Source organism: Acartia tonsa, chromosome 14 (assembly GCF_053477335.1).
Source record: "Acartia tonsa isolate MP-2025a chromosome 14, ASM5347733v1, whole genome shotgun sequence".
NCBI classification, from domain to species: Eukaryota; Metazoa; Arthropoda; class Copepoda; order Calanoida; family Acartiidae; genus Acartia; species Acartia tonsa.
In genome coordinates, this window is record NC_137273.1 from 40,093,767 (window position 1) to 40,115,317 (window position 21,551).

The window sequence follows — 21,551 nt, forward strand, 5'->3', positions numbered from 1 at the left end:
TCGTCAGTTTGTCTTTCTGTCTGTTTATATGTCTAACAGCTGTTTAGAATATTGCAAGCATCCTTTGCTGAAGATAAGGTGAGTTTTGTTCGTCTGTCCGTCTGTCTCTCTGTCTCTATGTTTGTCTGTCTCTATGTTTGTCTGTCTCTATGTTTGTCTGTCTGTCTGTCATTCTGTCTGTATGTCTGCAGTTCTGTCCGTCCGTCCGTCTGTTTGTCTGTATGTCTGTCTGTCTTTCTGTATGTCTGTTTTTCTGTAAGTTTGTCTGTCTGTCTGTCTGTATGTCAGCTATTTAAAATATTGCAAGCACTGTTTACTAAGGATAAGGTGAGTTCTGTCTGTCTGTCTGTTAGTCCGTCTGTCTGTTAATTGTTTAGAATACTACAATCACCTTTTGCTGAGGATAAGGTATGTTGTTTCTGTTTGTTTGTCTGTTTGTCTGTTTGTCTGTCTGTCTGTCTGTCTGTCTGTCTGTCTGTCTGTCTGTCTGTTTGTCTGTCTGTCTCTCAGCTGTTTCTAATACTGCAAGCTACATATTCTGAGGATAATTTGAGTTTTGTCTGTTTGTTTGTCTGTCTGTTTGTGTGTCTGTGTGTCTGTTTGTCTGTCTTTCTGTCTGTTTGTTTGTCTCTTCGCCTGTCTGTTTCTCTGTTAGTCCATCCGTCTGTCTGTCTGTTTGTCTGTCTGTCTGTTTGTTTGTCTGTTTGTCTGTTTGTCTGTCTTTCTGTATGTTTGTCTGTCCGTCCGTCAGTCAGTAAAGTTTTTCTCTGCCAGTATTCAAGATAGACGGCTGATTTTTTTTTAAAGATCTCCATACCTTTATTCCTATTCTATATTGTAAACCTATATTGTAGAGTGGAAATACCCCTGTCACAATATCCATGTATTATATATCCATTATTGTAAACCTATATTGTAGAGTGGAAATACCCCTGTCATAATATCCATGTATTATATATCCATTATTGTAAACCTATATTGTAGAGTGGAAATACCCCTGTCATAATATCCATGTATTATATATCCATTATTGTAAACCTATATTGTAGAGTGGAAATACTCCTGTCATAATATCCATGTATTATATATCCATTATTGTAAACCTATATTGTAGAGTGGAAATACTCCTGTCATAATATCCATGTATTATATATCCATTATTGTAAACCTATATTGTAGAGTGGAAATGGACCGCTGTTGAGAATTGAAGAACTGTCCGATGCAAGAAATTCACAATACAAACAAATTTTCAGGTAAATTTCAGGGAGAGAATAAGGGATAGGACAATGGATCCAAAAGAAACATTCTATTGAAAAGTACCAACGAATAAGAAGACGTGGTTTTAAGATGGTTTGAATGTCTCCTCCCTCTCTAGATATTTTTTTGATAAATATCACTGATCTTAAGGGATAAGACAATGGATGATAAATTGGTATATTTTCCCAATGCAATGCAATAACCCCTTTGTAGATTATTTTTGTTTGATGAAAAGATTGAACATTATATGTTTGGAACTAACCAATCAAAATTCAATAATAGTACCTAAAGTTTTTTGAGTCAACGAATAAGAAAACGATTTTATAAAACTTTTGGTACAAGTATAATTTACAGTCCAATGCCCCCTTTCTTCTATTCAGAAACATCATAGATCGCTAAATAAGAGCTTCCTATATTTTTAGTAGCAAAGCTACTCTATAATTCACTTTTCTGTCCGTAACGCTATGGAGGGAAGTGTAAGTTTCTTAATTGCCATTGAAGATAGATTTTCCTACATTATTTTGTCCGTTTCTTTGTCAGTCATGATTCAAAAGGAATAAGCCTTATTCTTTAAAGGTTTCATAATTTTTACATATTCTCTCTCTCTCTCTTTTTTCTTTGTTATGGCAACTAAACATCTGCTCCATAACTCACTTTGTCCATACAATATTTTTTTGTTCTTTGCTACTAATGGCTGTTGCCATCCTTGTTTAAATCTTATAAATTTTAGGCTTTGTTATCGAATCCTGCGGTTATCCCAGAAGGATTACAGAAAGAATCAAGAATATATAGCAAAACATTTTGGTTTCATGCAAAAACAGATTGGCTATGATATCCTTGCAGAAGATACCATTACAGCTCTACTTCATAATAATAGAAAGTTGTTAGAGAAACATATTAAGGTAATATATATAGATAGATAGTTAGATGGATAAATAGATAGATAGTTATTATATAAATTAGCTATGATATCCTAGCTGAAGATACCATTACAGCTCTGCTTTATAATAATAGAAAGTTGTTAGAGAAACATATTAAGGTAATATAGATAGATAGATATATGGATAGATGGATGAGTAGATAGATAGATAGATAGATAGATAGATAGATAGATAGATAGATAGATAGATAGATAGATAGATAGATAGATAGATAGATAGATAGATAGATAGATAGATAGATAGATAGATAGATAGATAGATAGATAGATAGATAGATAGATAGATAGATAGATAGATAGATAGATAGATAGATAGATAAATAGATAGTTACTATATAAATTGGCTATGACATATTGGCTTAAGATACCATTACAGCTCTGCTTCATAATAATATAAAGTTGTTAGAGAAAAATATTAAGGTAATATAGATCAATAGATGGATAGATAGATAGATAGATGGATTGAAAGATGGATAGAAGGATAAATTGTAAATACATTGATATGTATAAAATAATTTCAAATGCTGAACCAATTTAAAGTAAGTGTGTCTAATCCCTGAAACATCAGAAACAATCTACTACCACTTTTAAGTTAAACTTTAAATTGTTAGGGATCAACAAAATTACAGCTTAAGTTTAAGCTAACAAATAAGATAACAGCTCACAGTGCGATCTTTTGAAAAAAATCGGGACATCCAAAAAATTTAAAACCGACTTTTATCTATCCTAGGACCTAATAATGGCTGTAAGTAGACAGCTAGAAAAGAAATTTTTATAAAAATATTAATTTTTGGCGGATTTATGCCATTTTTAAAAATGGTAGTGAAAAATTTCTTTTCAGTTTTGATGATTTTCCAGATTTTTTTACACAATTTTTTCAAAGCAACAAAAAACACATTTATGTTCAGCTTATGCAAATAATTTTTGATTGAGGTACTTTTCAGATACCTGTAACAATGTCTAATTAAAGAAAAATTTTAAAAAATATTATTTTAGTGGTGTAAATTGACATTTTGTGAGAAAATTTCACCAAAAATATTAAGATTTTTAACCCCAAAAAATCAGTTTTCTCCATTTTACCAAAAAATGGCCAGGAGGCCCCGGGTTTTGCAATAATAATATTAATATGCAACATGTATTGTGTATAAAACAGTTTTCACAACCTGGGGCCTCCTGGCCGTTTTTGAGTAATTGAGCATTTTACATTGCATGGTTTGAACAATTTCGTTCTTGTTAATTTCAAATTTTCCTTCGTTAGAAGGAGAAGGAGTCATTTTAGAGCCCAAAGTCATCTCTGCAATATTTTCAAACTTTTTAAGACGGATCTTTCTTGACTTATGCATCATTTGCCTCTGGCAAACCGTTTCGCCGTTATTTGCCGCCGTTGGCGTGATTTTTAACGATTTTTGCCGTTCTCGCGGTTTTAATGGACATTTAATGGATAAAGGAGTCGTTAAATAAAGATGACTTAAAAATACTTTTATTTTAGCAATTAAATTTGCTAAATTTCATGTGTTCTAAAAAAAATTGTAATTCTAACTGGTTTTGGTCCAGCAGAAATTCAAATTTGGGGATTAATTATAATATTGCAAAAACATTATATACGCATCAGAGAGAGAGAGAGAAATATACGTTTGAGAGAGAATATAATATAAGTAATTATGTTTATATAACTTTAAATGAAGATAGCTAGACTTAGAATAAAGGTATTAACACAAAATCAAAAGTGTTTTGAAAATTATGTTATTGTTGTTTATATCTGTAAAAAAAATATTTGAAAACATGCCTTATAAGTGTCCTATTTTACTTATACTGGACCTACCTAAAAATGCCGGGACTCGAACTGGGTGCACCTGACGCTATATTCTTGTTTACAAACATTGTTTGCATTGAAGAAATATTTACATAGACGTTGATTTTGTTAAAATATTCCTATCCTAACTAAAGTTATGAAGTTTTATAGATTTTTTAAAAATAGGGTAGCTTTGCTCCTCCAAAACAGCAAGACGGACTTACCAAATGCACATTAGAAGTTAACAGAGACAAAATTTAAGTTATTTTCGAGTTAAAGCAAAAGAAATTACATCATTTCTTCAAATACAAGCTTATTTATTGAAGTTTACTTTTGTCTACTCTAAATGTCCCGTTTTTTGGCAAAAGATCGCACTGTGAACAGGGTTATAAAATTTTGGGTACTAAGGCGTAGTTTCCAGTAAAATCTCCCCTCACTTTCTGGTAAATTGTAGAGTAGTTTAAAACATACATAATCCATTCCCACAAAAATAAATAAATATAAATATTGGTGTTGTGAGATATTATTGTTAAACAAGCTTATTTACATAAATAGGAATACTGTACAATACAGCAGATACATTTTGCAATATTTTGCTGAGTTATATTTTGTAAGATTTTGTTAAATAAGGGACAGAAAAGCTAGGTTTTGTGAGGTGAATTGAGGCTACTTCATGTCCTTCATCTTGCAAAATATTTCATTCCCACAAAATAAATATGAATATTGGTGTTGTGAGATATTATTGTTAAACATGTTTATTTACATAAATAGTAATACTGTACAATACAGCAGATACATTTTGCAAGATTTTGCTGAGTTATATTTTGCAAGATTTTTCTATGTGAAGGACAGAAAAGCTATATTTAGCAAGATTTTGCTAGGTAAGAGACAGAAAAGCTAGGTTTTGTGAGATGAAGGGAGGCTACTTATATACTTTATCTTGTAAAATATTTCATTCCCAAAAAATAAATAAAAAAATTGTGCTATGAGATATTATTATTAAACATGGTTATTTACAAAAGTCGGAATGTTATACAATACAGCAGATTTTATATACAAAGACATTCAAATAAGGGGGAGGGATGAAGGCCGAAGGGGTGTTTAATCCTGCTTCAAATGAATTTCTCTCCTCATAAAGTCTATAAATACAGATGGCTTTGATTGTTAGAAATGTCCTGTCAATTTCAAACTAACAAGATATATCCTAAAAAAATAGTTTTTTGCTAAAGTAATATATTTAACTACAATGTATGAAAACTGAATATTAAAAAAAATATTGGTTGTATTTGCATATATGACAATCTTGTTTACTCAGCCGCTAAATACATTTTTTGGGTATATTCATGGACGTGCGAACCAAAGGCGGTATTTGCTCCCCTCCTAGCCACTGCTTGCTCAATTTAAGATAGTTTTAAAAACTAATGTTCCATCTCAACCCAAGACTACTTTATCAAACTAACATCTTTGTACAGTCTAAATATTTAAGATATTAGGCTAGGTAACATATAACAGATAAATAACCGTTAGATATCAAAACTTTTGCTGGGAAGTGCCAATTGTGCATGTGAATGAGTAGCGCCTGTTTACAGGCCGAGGCATTCCATCTACTAAGTTAGAAGTAGTGCCTTATTTAACGTCATTAGTATGATCAAGATTCGTACCCGACAACTACCCGACAGAAGCAGGCACTTATTCTGCATTGCGATATGTGAAAAAAAAATCACTTTTTGTTTCTAACATTTTTCTTCAATTTTGTAGGCTGATGAAATCGAAACCTTTGTGCGATTGGTCCAGAAAAACATGGAATGTTGGGACTCCAGGTAGGATTGTTTCCAGAATAGCTTCAAAACCGATCAATATCCGCTGGATTAGAACCGGTTCTGATCTATATTGAAATTATCGTATTACAGTCCGTCTGTCTATAAGAATATAAAAGTGTTTGGACATCAGATAGATATGTTTTCAGGTAAAATATTTCCAGTACGGCTTCCAAACCGATTTATATACGCTGGATTAGAAACGGTTCTGTGCCATACTGAAATTAACATGTGTCGTATCGTATTGAAGACAAATATTCACTAATAATAAAAAAAAATACCAGTTTTGTCTTAGTCCATAGTATAGCCGGGCTATAAATTTCATTTTAATAACCGTGGAAAGTTGTCTCTTATACGATGCGATAAGTGATTTTTCTATACTAAACCAGATACTCTATAATTAACGTATGTACGTCCACCATAAGCTGCAAATTAAAACATTAGCAAATATGATTCCAGAAAACACTCAAAAGATCTCGCTAACTGCTGAACCGATATGGATCTTCTTCACAGTAAAGATTCCTATAGGTTTTATTTATCTTTTTTTATTTTTTAAATCAACCTCCAAGAAAAATATCACCCTGCAAGAAAAACATCTCACTTTATAAACCCTCCTTCAAATGTCCTTTATTTTAATCTAAAAGAAAACACTTACTGAAATAAAAATGATTTTATTTACTTTTTATAAATTTTAAAATGAGATCACTTCCTTTTGCAGTTGCAATGGTATTTGAATCTATAAATGTGATAAGTTGTAGGGAAACGTCAATGAAATAATAGATACTTGAGGTAAAAAGATGGTAGGTTAAGTCGACCCTACACCTTTTTATTTTAGTTAAAGAAAAATATTTTTAAAGCATATTTTGTCGATTTTTCATAAGAGGGTGGAGTTACTCCTCCCCCCAAAAATTAATGAAACTTTGAACTAAAAGAAGCTTTTCACACACACGCAGATAGATCATGTTAATTTTATTTAAGGATTTATTATGGTGCTTATTTTAAACAAATTCATAGTTTCCTTCAACTGTGAATATATGAGCTAAAGTCAGGGATCTAAAGGGATAAGACAATTGACGATAGGTTAATATACATCCCAAAATGATGATTAACAAAATTACCCCTTTTGTAGATTAAATTATTGGTTGAAATGTTTGGACTGGTTTGGAATCAACTAAAAGTTTTTGAGCTAAGATAACGAGGTTATAAAGCTTTGGATACTAGTGTAGCTTCCAGTCCAATGTCCCCTCCTGTCTCCCTGGCTAAAGTGTAAGATGAAAGGTTGAACTATATTTCTAGATCTCCACAAATCAAATACAATCCAAGATATGTAATAAAATTAGGTGTCTAAACAATACTGCTTTTTTTGGTCCTAGGACAAACGTAGGAGTTAAACGTCAGATTGGACAAACGTCGGAGTTGACACTTAACCTAACCTAACCTATTTTTTAAATGCCTAACCCCTGCAGGGGGCTTAGTTGTACATTCATATCTTGGCCTAACCTAATCTGAATAGAAATACTTAATCAAATTAATATTTAACACTCCTGCCTTTGTCCACTCCGACGTTTGGAACTTCTGCGGTTGTCATGAAATCCTGGAATGATGTAGTTATCCTATCAGATTTATTCAGACTTGCTTATTAATGTTATGCTTATAGTTCGTATGTCCTTCCTTCTGATTTTAGAGAATCGCTTTATGGATGTTGTCTTCCTTGTTTTCATAAGCAGATAATCACAAAAACACGTATTTAGACTTTCTTTGAAAGTATGAAAATTTAGGTACTTGTTTCTATTAGTTTCATCATATATAATCATAAATCAATATTCACTTGAGACTTCGCCATAGCATCCAGGGTCTCTATATTCTTATATTGAAGTATTGGGGGCTAAAAATAGCTATTTTATTGCTATCCTAAAATGTTTTATTTTAGTTATATTGAATAAACATGATTGAATCAAAGCTGTAAAGGTTATAAAACTTTGGAATGAAATTAAAATATTTCTAATAAATAGGTTAGGTACATGGTATGGGCATTTATTTAAAAGTTACCACGTGTATATTTTCTTATAGATATTGGGGCTTTTATCCCCCCACCCCTCTCTTCTATTATTTGCAACGTCCATGCCTATAGGATTTATTTTAATAAAAAGAAAAAATTCGATTTGAATATTATTTTGTGCAGAGGATTTTGAAATTTGAGAAAATTACACTTTTTTGCCAAGTTACATACATATACTCATATATAGGGGTGAAGTATCAAAAACCCATCAATATGAAAAAAGAGTTCTTACACATTTTTTTTCTTGGAAAGGAGAGGTTGATGGTACAGACAGACATACATCCTGATCCTTAGGATAGTAATAAATTATTTGTTAAGAGACAGTTCCCTTTTTGCTTTTTGTCTGTTAAGCATTGATAACCGTCTTCCTCTTATTTTTAAAATAAAATTAAAGTTTGTTTATTACTTGCGCTTTTGGGAGGTTTCTAACCCTGCAGGGCTTATACCTGCATTGCCCTAACCCTGCAAGGCTACCTAGTACCCAATACAACCTAACCTAAAATATAAACAAACCATTAAAAAACCAATAAAATTCCCAATTTTCAATTTATTTTAAAATTAAGGGTAGGGGGAGGATACATTGCTCCATACAGCGTTTTGTGTGAAAACACCGAGACAGATCCTTATTAAGTTGGAATTATTTGCAAGATTAGAAGCCTAACAATATCAACTTCACACCAGCATAACCAGGGATCTTAAGGGATAAGACAATGGATGATAAATTTAAATACATCCCAAATGATAAACTAATTGAAGCCTTTCAGATTACAATTTTTTGTTTTTATACTGTTACTTCGGAAAGTTTTGAGCCAACGAAAAACATAATGTGGTTATAAAACTTAGTGTACCAATGTAATTTACAGTCCAATGTCCCCTCCCTCCCTGAACAAAGAAATTATTATGTAATTTTGACGTCATTAACCTCTACTTAATTAAAATATATAATATCCCTTTAATCGCTATTGGAGCATAAATAACCCCTGCTCCCTTATTTTTTGCTTTTTTAAAAGAGGTAATAAGTAGTTACATTTTACACTCAAGATTTTAGCGCAATGATGATAAACAAAAATACACCTTCTGAAGTTTATAAATTTTGATTGAAAAGCTTGAAAACTACATGTTTGGAACAAATCAATTAAAATTCAATAAACCTAAAGTTTTTGAGCCAACAAATAAGATAGTGTGATCATAAAAACTTAATACCAGTTGAATTTAAAGCTCAATGTCGCCTCCATTCCTAGGGATCGGTAGATTTCTTTTGTTCAAATATACATATATGTATATGATTTTACTAAATCATTTATAATGAAAAAAAGAACTAATGCAGAAAAGGCCATGGTTATATTACATATTTAATTTTTGTACTTATTAATTTAAAAAAAAATTGAAAAGTTTTGCCTTTTTTTTTGAGAGTAGCTACCTCATTAATAGTGAATAACTTTTATATGACATTGTGTGTTTTTTTTTTTAATTATTTGTTTTGTTTGATGATACATTATATTCAACTAGATGAAGAATATAGCCTAAAACCACCCTATCCATTTCAATGATATATAACCTTCCAAAAAGAGCTAAAAAAAACCTTCCAGGACATATGAGATATTTCATTATTAAGGAGAACCATATTGGTTCAGGGGTTGTTGAGATCCATCGGCACAAACACATAAAGATCCTGTTTTATAAAAATTTAACATAATATTTTTTAGGTTTCTTGATTATTTGTCGGATTTGTGTATTTCCAACAATGATGCTATTCCAGTCACACAGGTAAATACTATTTTTTAGAAGCGAAGCTACTCTATAATTTACTTTGTCCGTCCGTCTGTCAGTCCGTCAATTTGTCGGATTTGTGTATCTCCAACAATAATGCTATCACAGTTACACAGGTAGTAACTATTTTTAGTAGCGAAGCTAATCTATAATTTACTTTGTCTGTACGTCCGTTCATCAGTGAAGGATATGTGCTTTGTGTATCTCAAACAATGATGCAATCCCAGTAACACAGGTAGTAACTATTTTTTTAGTAGCGACGCTACTCTATAATTTACTTTGTCTTTCCGTCCGTCAGTCAATAAGTTAAATGTGCTTTTTTATGAAAATATAATTTATACACTAGATTCAATGTAACTAATCAATTAGAACATGCCGAATTGACTTCTGTATTTGTATTTGAATATACTTAAATTACATTTTTGTTTGACTTAATATATCTTTTGGTATTGGTCATTAAATGCTTTGTTAAAGTCTAACTGTTAAAATATTCTATGTGGTATTTTTGTTTTAAGTCTAATCCCTGTTGGAAGCCCTTGACCCGTAGGGCTATCCTTTGCGCAATAAAACCTGACCTAATGAGGGGGAGGGGGAGGGTTATTGTTCGATTAGTCACTTTGAGGGAAACCGCCTTGATCAGAAAAAATGTACTAAATTATTCTATGCTTTTAGGAATTAATCTGTAAATCAGTGTTGAGAGAATCAAATTCAAATATTCTCATACAAACCAGGTATAACAACTTTAAACAAGCATGATAACATCCATAAAAGCAAAGGTCACCAAGGGAAAATATCTTTCGTAATATTGCGTAAAATTGTAAGATACCAATCAAATGCGATTATTAAGTCTAACTGTTCTTAATGTTGACGAAACGCATATTTAAAAACAGATTGACTTAATAAGCGCATTTGACTGGAATCTTACTCAAAATTTTTCTGAAATATTACGAAAGCTTCTATTCCCTTAAGACAAACATAGAGCTGTATTATCTTTTAAACAATAACATTATTTTTAACTGTTGTAGAAATCATGTTTTTAAAAACTCAATTCTAAAGGACAATTTATCATTTATCGAAAAAACACATAACATCAATATGCTCAGATTGACTTTAAGTAGATGTGCTTTTTAATGGTTTAGGTTTGTAATCGATATTATGATTCTAACAAATAAAAATATCAAAATTGAAAAAAATATTTCTAAGAGGATAGTACCCTATTTTTAGTATGGTTTCAAAACCGATTAGTATCCACTGGCTTGGAATTGGTTCTCAGCCATACTGAAAAATCATGTATGTCATCGTATTACAGATTTATTTTTGGGAATATTAAAATAAAATCTTTAAATTATTTCTGCAATTTTCCATTTTACTTTTCGCAGAACGCTTTCTATAATTCGATGGTTTAATAAATAACTATTAATTATTTGTTTATAGATTGACGCCATGTTTAACACAGATAGAGGAGGAAGGCGACCTTCAGGTGAACAATAATTTTTTTTATTAGAGAAGCAACTCTATAAGCCTTCACTGAAAGTTTGTCATTTTTCCAAATATGAGCGAGAATTTTTTTATGTGACCACTGATCTGAATGAGTATTTAGTTTTACAGAGGCTTTAAATAGAAAGGCTTGGAGTATTCTAAAGTCTTTGTTAAATCCGCGAGGTTTGATATTGACATTATTTGTTACAAATACCCAGGGATCTTAAGGGATAAGACAATGGACAAAAAATATTATATAATATATACATCCTCCCTTAATGATGATAAACAAAAATACCCCATTGTTTTAATAAACATTAAGCATAGAACCATCCAATCAAAATTCGATAAAAATTACTTAAAGATTTTGAGCACACGAATAAGTTGTTTATAAAACTTTGGGTACCTATGTCCCCTCCATCCCTGCCTCCCAAGGAAGACCTTAATATTTAGCAGATAACATGTTGGCAGCCGGTCAGTTATCCGCTAGACAGGACAGACTCAGCTGCCGGATATTCAATCACAAAAACGTCCTATTTCTCGCCCATTCAGAAAGTAAGCTGTGTAATCCCTTAAACACTGAGCGAAGCAATCCCTATGAATAATTTCAATGTAACTATCCAATAAAAAATGACGCCATACAATACAAATGACCAATGAAAGGCCAGTATACAATATACTATTGGTTAATTACAATGTATACTGGCCTATTGGTTATTTGTATTGTATAACGTCATTTCTTATTGGACACTACGCTGTCTTACAATTTTTTTTTTCTGGTGCTTTTCCAAAAAGTGCAGGTTGATCATTTAAATACCCACCCCCCCCCCCCATTAGTTTTGAAATAAAATACAAATAAGGGTGAACGGTTAATTATTTTATGCCTACCAAATATTAGGGGCTTCAATCCTGTAGGGTTTATACCTGCAGTATCCTGTTACACACTTACCTAACCTGACATAAAGTGATACGCCATTTATTTTTTTTTAATGTGGTGGGAGGGGGTGGAGTTAGTGCTCAGAAGGATAATTAGTGTGAAAGCACCTGTTTTTAAATGACATGCTATAATGCTTCGCTCAAGTTTAAGAGATAATAATAAAGTACTCATATTATACATAGATTTAGTATTAAGACAGACTATGAAATAATTCTGTAGCAATGAAATTTAGAATTTTAGCTAATTCTGTCTTTACTTAGTATATAATGATAATAGACAAATTAATATGACATACTTTAATGCTTCGCTCAAGTTTAAGAACATAATATTAAAGTACTAGTAGTGAAATAGTATATAGATTTATTATAGAGACAGACTATAAAATAATTCTGTAGCAATGAAATGCTGAATTTTAGTTAATTTTGTCTTTATTTAGTAAGTATAATAGACAAAATATTATTGCACTGTACATAGATGCAAAAAGTAAATAATAATTATATTTATAAGGATCATAAGGGGTAAGACTTTAACTTTATGTAAAAAAAATTACACCTATTGTAGATTTAAAACATTTAGACATTACTAGTATAGTTCTAAACCAATAAATCACAATTCAATAGAAATACCCAAAGTTTTTGAGCCAACAAATAAGGTAACGTGGTTATAAAACTTTGGGTACCAGTGTAATTTACAGTCCCTAATCACTTTTAAATATTTGTGTTTATTTTTAGGTGATAAATTCAACTCAAGAAGTGACCCTCAGTTGGAATGATGGAGAGGAACAGAGATCATTGGAAGTTTTGGCAAGGTCTGTAATGTCCGTCCGTCTAAGGGGGGGGGGGGGGTGCGACCCCGAGTTAAACGATGGAGAGGAACAGAGAACATTGAAAGTTTTGGCAAGGTTTGTCATGTCCGTCAGTCTGTCTGTCTGGCCGTCAGCTTGGGGGTGGGAGGGAGGGTGGTGTCACCCTGAGTTGGAATGATGGAGAGGAACAGAGATCATTGGAAGTTTTGGCAAGGTCTGTAATGTCCGTCAGTCTGTCTGTCTGACCGTCAGCTAGGGGGTGGGGGGGGGGGTGACCCTGAGTTGGAACGACGGAGAGGAACAGAGATCATTGGAAGTTTTGGCAAGGTCTGTAATGTCAGTCTGTCTGTCTGACCGTCAGCTAGGGTTGGGGGAGGGGAGGGTAGTGTCACCCTGAGTTGGAATGATGGAGAGGAACAGAGATCATTGGAAGTTTTGGCAAGGTATGTAATGTCCGTCCGTCTGTCTGTCTGACCGTCAGCTAGGGGGGGGGGAGGGGGTTGAGTGTGACCCTGAGTTGGAACGATGGAGAGGAACAGAGATCATTGGAAGTTTTGGCAAGGTTTGTAATGTCTGTCTGTTTGTCTGACCGTCAGCTAGGGGGTGGGGGGGGGGGTAGTGTGACCCTGAGTTGGAATGATGGAGAGGAACAGAGATCATTGGAAGTTTTGGCAAGGTATGTAATGTCCGTCCGTCTGTCTGTCTGACCGTCAGCTAGTGGGTGGGGGGGGGGGAGGGTGGTGTCACCCTGAGTTGGAATGAGGAACAGAGATCATTGGAAGTTTTGGCAAGGTCTGTAATGTCCGTCAGTCTGTCTGACCGTCAGCTAGGGGGGGGGGGGGTGACCCTCAGTTGGAATAATGGAGAGGAACAGAGATCATTGGAAGTTTTGGCAAGGTTTGTAATGTCCGTCAGTCAGTCTGTCTGACCGTCAGCTAGGGGGAGGAGGAGGAGTGTGACCCTGAGTTAGAATGATGGAGAGGAACAGAGATCATTGGAAGTTTTGGCAAGGTTTGTCATGTCCGTCAGTCTGTCTGTCTGACCGTCAGCTTGGGGGTGGGGGGTGGTTGTGACCCTTAGTTGAAATGATGGAGAGGAACAGAGATTATTGGAGGTTTTTGCAAGGTTTGTCATGTTCGTCAGTATGTCTGTTTGACCGTCAGCTCCTCAGATAGGGGAAAGCTTTATCAATACCTATGTATCCAGACTATAATTTACTTTGGTCTGTTTGTGATTGATGATCATTTGTAGAAAATATTTAAAGGGGTTGTGAATCAAATTACCCTTTTTTAAAACTTTTCAGAATGTTAATTATGTAGAGGCTTTACACCTAGGGGGTGTATCCACGCCCCTAACTCTAAAATAATACCCCTCTAGTTGTTTAATACAAAACCCTTAAAGCTCACACCACTCTTCGATTTTAATTTGAAGTGGGTGTAAAAAGTCGTGTTGGGGAGGGCAAAACCAGTGTGGGTGCCACTGTTTACCATATTGTTTTTAAGGAATTTATTAACTTTTTGTATTATTTTTAGTAAAGCAAAGCAGAATGATGACTGTGAAGCTGCAAAAATTCTTAAATATTACAGGAATAAATCATTTATAAATATTAATTAGCCCCTCAGGGCTAATAAAACTGGCTTTAATCTTATTATTTTCCATTTTAATATCCGTAGAAAGCTGTGTAAAATACGATTCGATAAATAACTATTATAATTGATTGTACAACAGACATCAGTTGGATCTATTTTCCAACATGTGTTTGGACAGACAATATCTGGCTATCAACAACCTCAGTAATCATCTTGATACTGGTCTTATTCTCAGGTATGTTAATCTATAATACAAAGTAGAATGATGTCTGTCTGTCCGTCTGTCTGTAACATGTGTTTGGACAGACAATATCTGGCCATCAATAATCTCAGTAATCATCTTGATACTGGTCTTATTCTCAGGTATGTTAATCTATAATACAAAGTAGAATGATGTCTGTCTGTCCGTCTGTCTATAACATGTGTTTGGACAGACAATATCTGGCCATCAATAATCTGAGTAATCATCTTGATACCGGTCTCATTCCTAGGTACGTTCATAAGCATTCAAAAAAAGGGGGGGGGGGGTTGTCACCTCCCCCTCCACCTAAAATTGAAATTGGAAAGATCAGTGAAAATTAACAAAATAAAATTACTTACAATTATTTTCTTATTTCTATTCACTGTATATATTAAAAATCCTTATATAAAAGTATGTTTTTGTCTCTGTGTTTGTACCGAAGGATCTCGTTAACCGCTGGATCAATATGGTTCTTCTATACAGTTAAGTTTCCCATAGATCCAGAGAAGGTATAGGTATGATTATTTCGAGGGAGGATTCCTCCACCCTCCCAAAAGAAATCATCCCTAGATTTTTTTTTAATGCTGAGTTGACCCCCTTCAATTCCACTTTCCTCAAGTGTTCCTAATTAAATACCTCTAAGGGGCGTAACAATTAGATTTATATTAATAATGATATATTTTTCTTTTTAGGTGTATGGAAAATGACCGACTGCCATTTTTCCTGAGGGCGTCTTTCTGCCGGCTGATGCTCCACATGCATGTAGATAGAGATCCACAGGTGGGGTTTTAGGTGTTTTCCCTAAAAGTACCTTGTTGAGCACATATAACTCTCCCCACACTTATTTTTTTTACAATTAATTGAAATGAAGGGCTAAGGATAGGAGAAACAAAAAACAACCTTCCCCCCTTAATGAATAAATAAGGTATAGGGGAGTTCAATGTTCAACATACATTTTTGATATTTAGTATAGATACATAAATCAATGAGTACCTATTTCAGGAATGACCATGCAAAGTTAAAAGTGATAGGACAAATATGACATACCTAGCTAAATTTATGATTAGAGCTATCTTTTACTTTATGTCATGGCTTCATCCAAGGGGGGGGGGGGGAGGGTGAGTTGGGGTTTACCATTAAATATTATTCATTTTTTCAGAAGAAAGTGACACAAATTCAGTATAGTCTATTTTTCACTTGACAACCTTTATACAGTTTTTTGGCGCAAGAAAACGCGCCAAAAGAAAGGCGGGAAAAAGACGCTGGATTGATTTTTAGATATATTTACTTGGGACTTAATATTTAATATTTCAGGAGGAAGTGAAACCAGTTCAGTATGCCCGTCTCTGGTCAGATATTCCCTTGAGATTGTCTATTAAAGACTATGATAATATTTTAGGAAGAAGTAAAACCAGTTCAGTATGCCCGTCTCTGGTCAGATATTCCCCTGAGATTGTCCATCAGAGACTATGATAACAGCCAGGATCAGAGCAGACAGAAAGTCAGACAACAGTAAGTTTTTTTTTTCCAGTACGACTTCGAAACCGATTAATATACGCTGGATTAGAACCGGTTGTCAGCCTCTTAGGTTAACAAAACTGGTTTTAACCTTATAATTTTATTTGAATATCCGCCTAAAGCTGTCTATAATAAACAATTCTTCTAGTTTACCATTAGTTGCTTCGCCCCTAGCCTCAAGGGGAGGCCAAGTTGGTCAGAGAAATAGCCAAATAACACCCAAAGAACATCATACAATTCTTCCCTGAAAGTACAATTCGGACTGGAGTTTTGAGCTTCATGCAAAAAAAAATACTGCTGTATATTAAAGACTCAAATGCCCCTAGAGGCCTCTAGGGGCATTTGAGGAGGGGAGAGTCGAATTTGATAACCCAATTTCTTTTTTCAGATTTAAAAAAAAAAATATTTTTCGGGGGGGGGGGGAGGAATTCTTTTCTAAAGGCGATTTCTCTTGGGAGGGTAGTGGTAAACTCCCCCAAAATAGTTATAAACCTTGCCAGGAACTATGAGAAGCTACCATATTAAGGAGAACCCGATCGGTTCAGCGGTTAGCGAGATCCTTCGGTACAGGCAAACGCACATCCTGTTACTTTATTATAAAGATTAGGCCTCTAGATTAACAGGGAGGATGGGAAAGGCACATGAACTGTAAATTATACTTGTACCAAAAGTTTCCTTATTTGTTGGCTTGATCACTTAGGGTACTTAAATTAGATTCAGAGAAAAGGGAATGATATTCTGACAAACAATTCTAAAGGAAAATTTCCCTACAGCCCCCTTACCCTTTTCTTCCCCTTCTTACCCACACCTCTTCAGTTCCATAAAAAAAAAATATACCCCATCATACTTTAAAAGGTTTCGTGAATTTTTGTAGAATTGATTGTTAGAATAGCTAACCCTGATTAAATATAGATTGGTTGGTTCATTCAAGCATCGTCCAAACTAGTCAACTAGTAAAGGGCAATTTTATTATCATGAGGATTGTACATAAATATGCTACCATTGTCTTATCCCTTAATATTCCTGAAGTTAACTAGTTTTTTATTATTTAGATTTGATGGTACAATGCTATTTGTTGAGAAATATCTGAACATTGTCTTATTTCTTAATATTCCTGAAGTTAACTAGTTTTTTATTATTTAGATTTGATGGTACAATGCTATTTGTTGAGAAATATCTGAACATTGTCTTATTTCTTAATATTCCTGAAGTTAACTAGTTTTTATTATTTAGATTTGATGGTACAATGCTATTTGTTGAGAAGTATCTGAACAATGTTGTAGAGAAGATGTGGGCGTTCACAGACCTCCAACAAAATCAGCTTACATATGAGGTTATTGGCTTTTTAAAGTGAAGTTTTCCTATACTCGTTAATTTAGACATGTTACAATTTTCATATTGTTCTCAAACTTTGCATGGCAATTCATTTGTCAATAAGTTACGATTTAGAAAGCGTAGCAACTCTAAAATTGTACATATGAGGTAAAGGGGGGGGGGGGGAGTTTGTACACACTTACGTAAACCGTGTGCTCTGAAACTTTTTTCATAGCGTTAGACTAGGAATTTTCTAACTGCAAATATAAGGTAGTGAATTTTTTTCATGCTAAAAATAGATAAAAATTAAAAAAGAAGGTTTTCGTTAACTTTTTATGTTTTTTTGTGCTTCGCTACTAATGAATGTTGTCATCCCTTTTTCATTTTAAAAATACATCAACTTCCGTTACATATAAGCTTATCTTACTTTATATTTTAGGTTGTAAATCTGGCCAGATATTTGATATATTTTGGATTCTACAGTTTTTCAGATCTCCTCAGAATTACAAGAACACTTCTTAGGAACTATTTCAATCTTCAACGATTTTTAGAAACGATTTATGATTTACGTTATCCGTCCGTCTTTTAGTCCGTAAATGTGATAGGTGGAAATGTGATTTTCTTGGATGATATTCAAGATAGACAGGTAATTTTTTGTGAAGATTCCCTATACCAATGATTATCCAGTATACAATTTACTTGGTCAGTCAGTGTGCCAGATTAGCAAAAAAAATAATATTTAAACATGTAGTACATAAGTTAAAGGTTTCTGTCATTTTAAGAAAAATATCTTTTTAGATTCAAACCAGTTTTTTATTAATTTGCCCGTATTTATATCTAAAATATTTTTGTGCTTAGCTACTTGTGGATGTTGAAATCCTTTATTATCTCAAAATAAATATATTTATAAATGTATTTATTTTAAAGATGTTGAGATTTTTTACTGGAAAATAAAAGGAGGGTATTATTTTACATTTTATGTTTAATTAAATTATATTCAGTTTGACTTTGTCAACGAATTAAATAATCAGAATAGGAGAGCACATTTCATTCTATCCTTATTTAAAAGTTACAGGTTTTTATAAACTATAGATTTATTTGAAACTAAAGGATACGCCTTAGTATCTCGGGTTTAGAAATGTAGCTCAAAACCATACTAGAATCTAAAAAAAAATAGCCTAATACCATTATGGGACTTATGTTAAGCTTATTTAAAATAGAGAACACGATCGGTTCAGTAGTTATTAAGATATTAAGATTAAGACAAAAAAAATACTACTTTATATAATAAGATTGAAATATTGTTCCAGTATTTTGGATTGTACGGCTATAACAACTGTGAACAACGGGAAGCTTCCTATTGGTGAAGTTAGAAGCAATGGAGGCGCTCTAAGGTAACTTTTGGCGCTTTCACACAACGCACCATGTTGAGCACTAAGCTCCCCCCCCCCCTCCTTTAAAAAATATTAAAATTTAAGGGGGTAGTAGTTTTTCATTTGTTAGCTTATTACAGGTTAGGTTAGGTTATATTTGGTACTGGATGTTCCGCAGGGTTGGTCCCTCCACAGGAAAAAACTGACCCCATCCCCAACTTATTTTTAAAATACTGGGAGAGGTTATCTGTGCTCAAAAGGTGTTTTGGGTGAAACTTTTATTAAACTGGAAAGAAATCGAATATTACCTCCTATAATAAACTCAATTTGTCGTTATTTTTATTTTTTATTAACACCAAAAGTTATGAAATGTCAACAAAAAAAAACATAAAATTTTTGTGTTAATTTTTACTGATCTTCCGAATAATCTGTTTATTGAAGCTTAAACCTATTTTTTTATCTTTATGATGATTTTAAATGTACTTAACACTTTGTTTTATAGTAGCTCTGAGTAAATTAAACCCTGTGGTAATGAAATGATTGAACGACCAATTGTTTCTAATGGAAATTGTAAATTTTTGTTAGTAGAATTTTTTAAGAGAGAGAGAGAGGGGAGGGTAAGAGTGCACATTGAGAGAAACTCTTTTTATATTAGAATTTAATCTTTACTTTAGATGTTTAAGTGAAGTTGGGGCCATGATGACTATGTTAACAACAGGCATACGGCCTAATGGATCAGGACTTCCTTCTAAGTCAGGTATGAATCAATTGTTTCTGTTCTCCTTATATAAAAGTAACAGGATGTCTGTTTGGGAATATCACTTATTGCTGGACCGATATGGTTCTCCTTTACAGTGAAGCTTTTTATAGGTCCAGATAAGGTTTTTACACCCTCAAAAAAGTTTTTTTTTATAATGAAATTAAAAGTGGAGGGTCGACTCAACCCCCCCTCCCCCCATATGTGCCCCTAGGGGCTTCTAGGGGTGAGTTTTGTATAATGTTCATTGGTGTATAAAATTCTAGGAGCTAGTTTTGTATAATGCTATTGTGCACATTCTACCCAACAAAACTGTGATTTTTCATTTTACTAACCGCGGAAGGCTGTCTTTGATACGATGCAATAAATAAATATTCTTATTAGATGGCGTCGGTGTGAGCCAACAGATGGATGAACTCGTCATGAAAACCAAGTTGAAAATTATAGAAATACTTCAGTTCATTCTCGATGTTAGATTGGATTATAGGTTTGGTTTTTAATTACATTATATCAAGGATGACAACATCCATAAAAGCTCTGAAACAAGAGGACAAACGAACATTAACAATTGTAGAGTTCATAACTGAGAATAAGCAAAATACTAATATATAAGACTAAACAAAAGTTAATTGATTCAAAGCTGCTTAAAAACAGGATACTGTTTAAGGACAAACTTACAATTTTAGGATTTGATCATAGAGATGCTTCGATTATAACATTTGTCAAAAATATGAAAATCAATTTGTTTAAAATGGACGTACCGACATTCTGGTAACCGACTGACCCTAATTATTGAAAAGCTTCGCATCTAAGAAAATTCTAACAAGGATGACAACATTCACAAAAGTTAAACTTAACAAATTAGTTACACAAGACTGGCAAACGAATATTACCAAATATAGAGTGAAAATTCATATAATTGTATTTAACATTATTTAGAAACTCAACAAAAATACAATAAAACTCGATCCATAAATTACTTTACTACACGATACAATGCTTAATTGAAATGGACATACTTACATTTTAAGTTTTGATTACATAGCTGATCGTAGATAACAATATATGTACTGATATTTTTTTGCAGGATAACAAGTTTGCTTTCAATTTTCAAAAGAGAGTTTGACGAATCTGAAAAGGTATATTAATTCATTATCTTTGTTTTGCCTGAATCTAAAGATCTCAGAGATTGCTGTTCCATATGCGTTGTACTTTTTTATAAAAGTCTAAGGGTGGCTTTATGCTATTTTCTTGAAATACCCTGGCTTCCCCTAGTGGCTTGGAGCAAAGCAACTAGTTTAATAATTTTACATGAAATCTTGATTTGCATCAAATTTTTAATCAATGACCTTGTCTAGGGCATAGATAATTTTGTATATAAGGGATGTACATTAATTTATCGCCCATTGTCTTATCCCTTAGGATCACTGCATAATATAAATTTATAATATTTTTTCTCGTATTCATTCGAATCCGGTGGATAGGAACCGGTTCTCATCCATACGAAAAAACTATGTCTAGCATCGTATTATATCCAGTTTACTACGAATATAGAAATGTACAATCATAAGATTAAAACCGGTTTTTTTAGCCGGTGCCTCCGGCACCTCGGGGCTAAAAAAACTAGTTTTAATCTTATAATTGTACATTCTATATCCGCGGAAAGCCGTTTATAATACGATACGAGAAATAACTATTCTCGTATCGCTTCGAAACCGATGGATATCCGGTGGATTGGAACCGGTTCTCTGCCATACTGAAAATTTATATATAGCATCGTACTATATTCAGTTTTCTTCTAATAAAAAGATGTACAATCATAAGATTAAAACCAGTTCTTTAGCCTGTGTCTTTGGCATCTCGGGGCTAAAAGACTGGTTTTAATCTTATAATTGTACATTTT

General features: G+C 33.2%; 1 protein-coding gene across 4 annotated transcripts in view; it reads left to right on the top strand.

Annotated features, from left to right (window-relative positions):
* The window catches only part of Itpr (Inositol 1,4,5,-trisphosphate receptor), a 149,679-nt gene that overhangs the window by 74,053 nt on the left and 54,075 nt on the right, over positions 1-21,551 (top strand). For 3 of the 4 annotated variants that reach the window (XM_080148186.1, XM_080148188.1, XM_080148187.1), the window contains 18 exons: positions 1,180-1,253; positions 1,988-2,159; positions 5,748-5,809; positions 9,572-9,632; positions 10,308-10,366; positions 11,070-11,115; positions 11,568-11,669; positions 12,783-12,859; positions 14,389-14,438; positions 14,581-14,680; positions 15,379-15,466; positions 16,086-16,198; positions 17,438-17,537; positions 17,958-18,038; positions 18,827-18,912; positions 19,566-19,648; positions 20,033-20,135; positions 20,736-20,787. In XM_080148186.1, coding sequence (XP_080004312.1) covers positions 1,180-1,253; positions 1,988-2,159; positions 5,748-5,809; positions 9,572-9,632; positions 10,308-10,366; positions 11,070-11,115; positions 11,568-11,669; positions 12,783-12,859; positions 14,389-14,438; positions 14,581-14,680; positions 15,379-15,466; positions 16,086-16,198; positions 17,438-17,537; positions 17,958-18,038; positions 18,827-18,912; positions 19,566-19,648; positions 20,033-20,135; positions 20,736-20,787 — 1,509 coding nt within the window. The remainder of the gene's footprint in view (positions 1-1,179; positions 1,254-1,987; positions 2,160-5,747; positions 5,810-9,571; positions 9,633-10,307; positions 10,367-11,069; positions 11,116-11,567; positions 11,670-12,782; positions 12,860-14,388; positions 14,439-14,580; positions 14,681-15,378; positions 15,467-16,085; positions 16,199-17,437; positions 17,538-17,957; positions 18,039-18,826; positions 18,913-19,565; positions 19,649-20,032; positions 20,136-20,735; positions 20,788-21,551) is intronic. The other variant, XM_080148189.1, reaches the window with a different exon arrangement.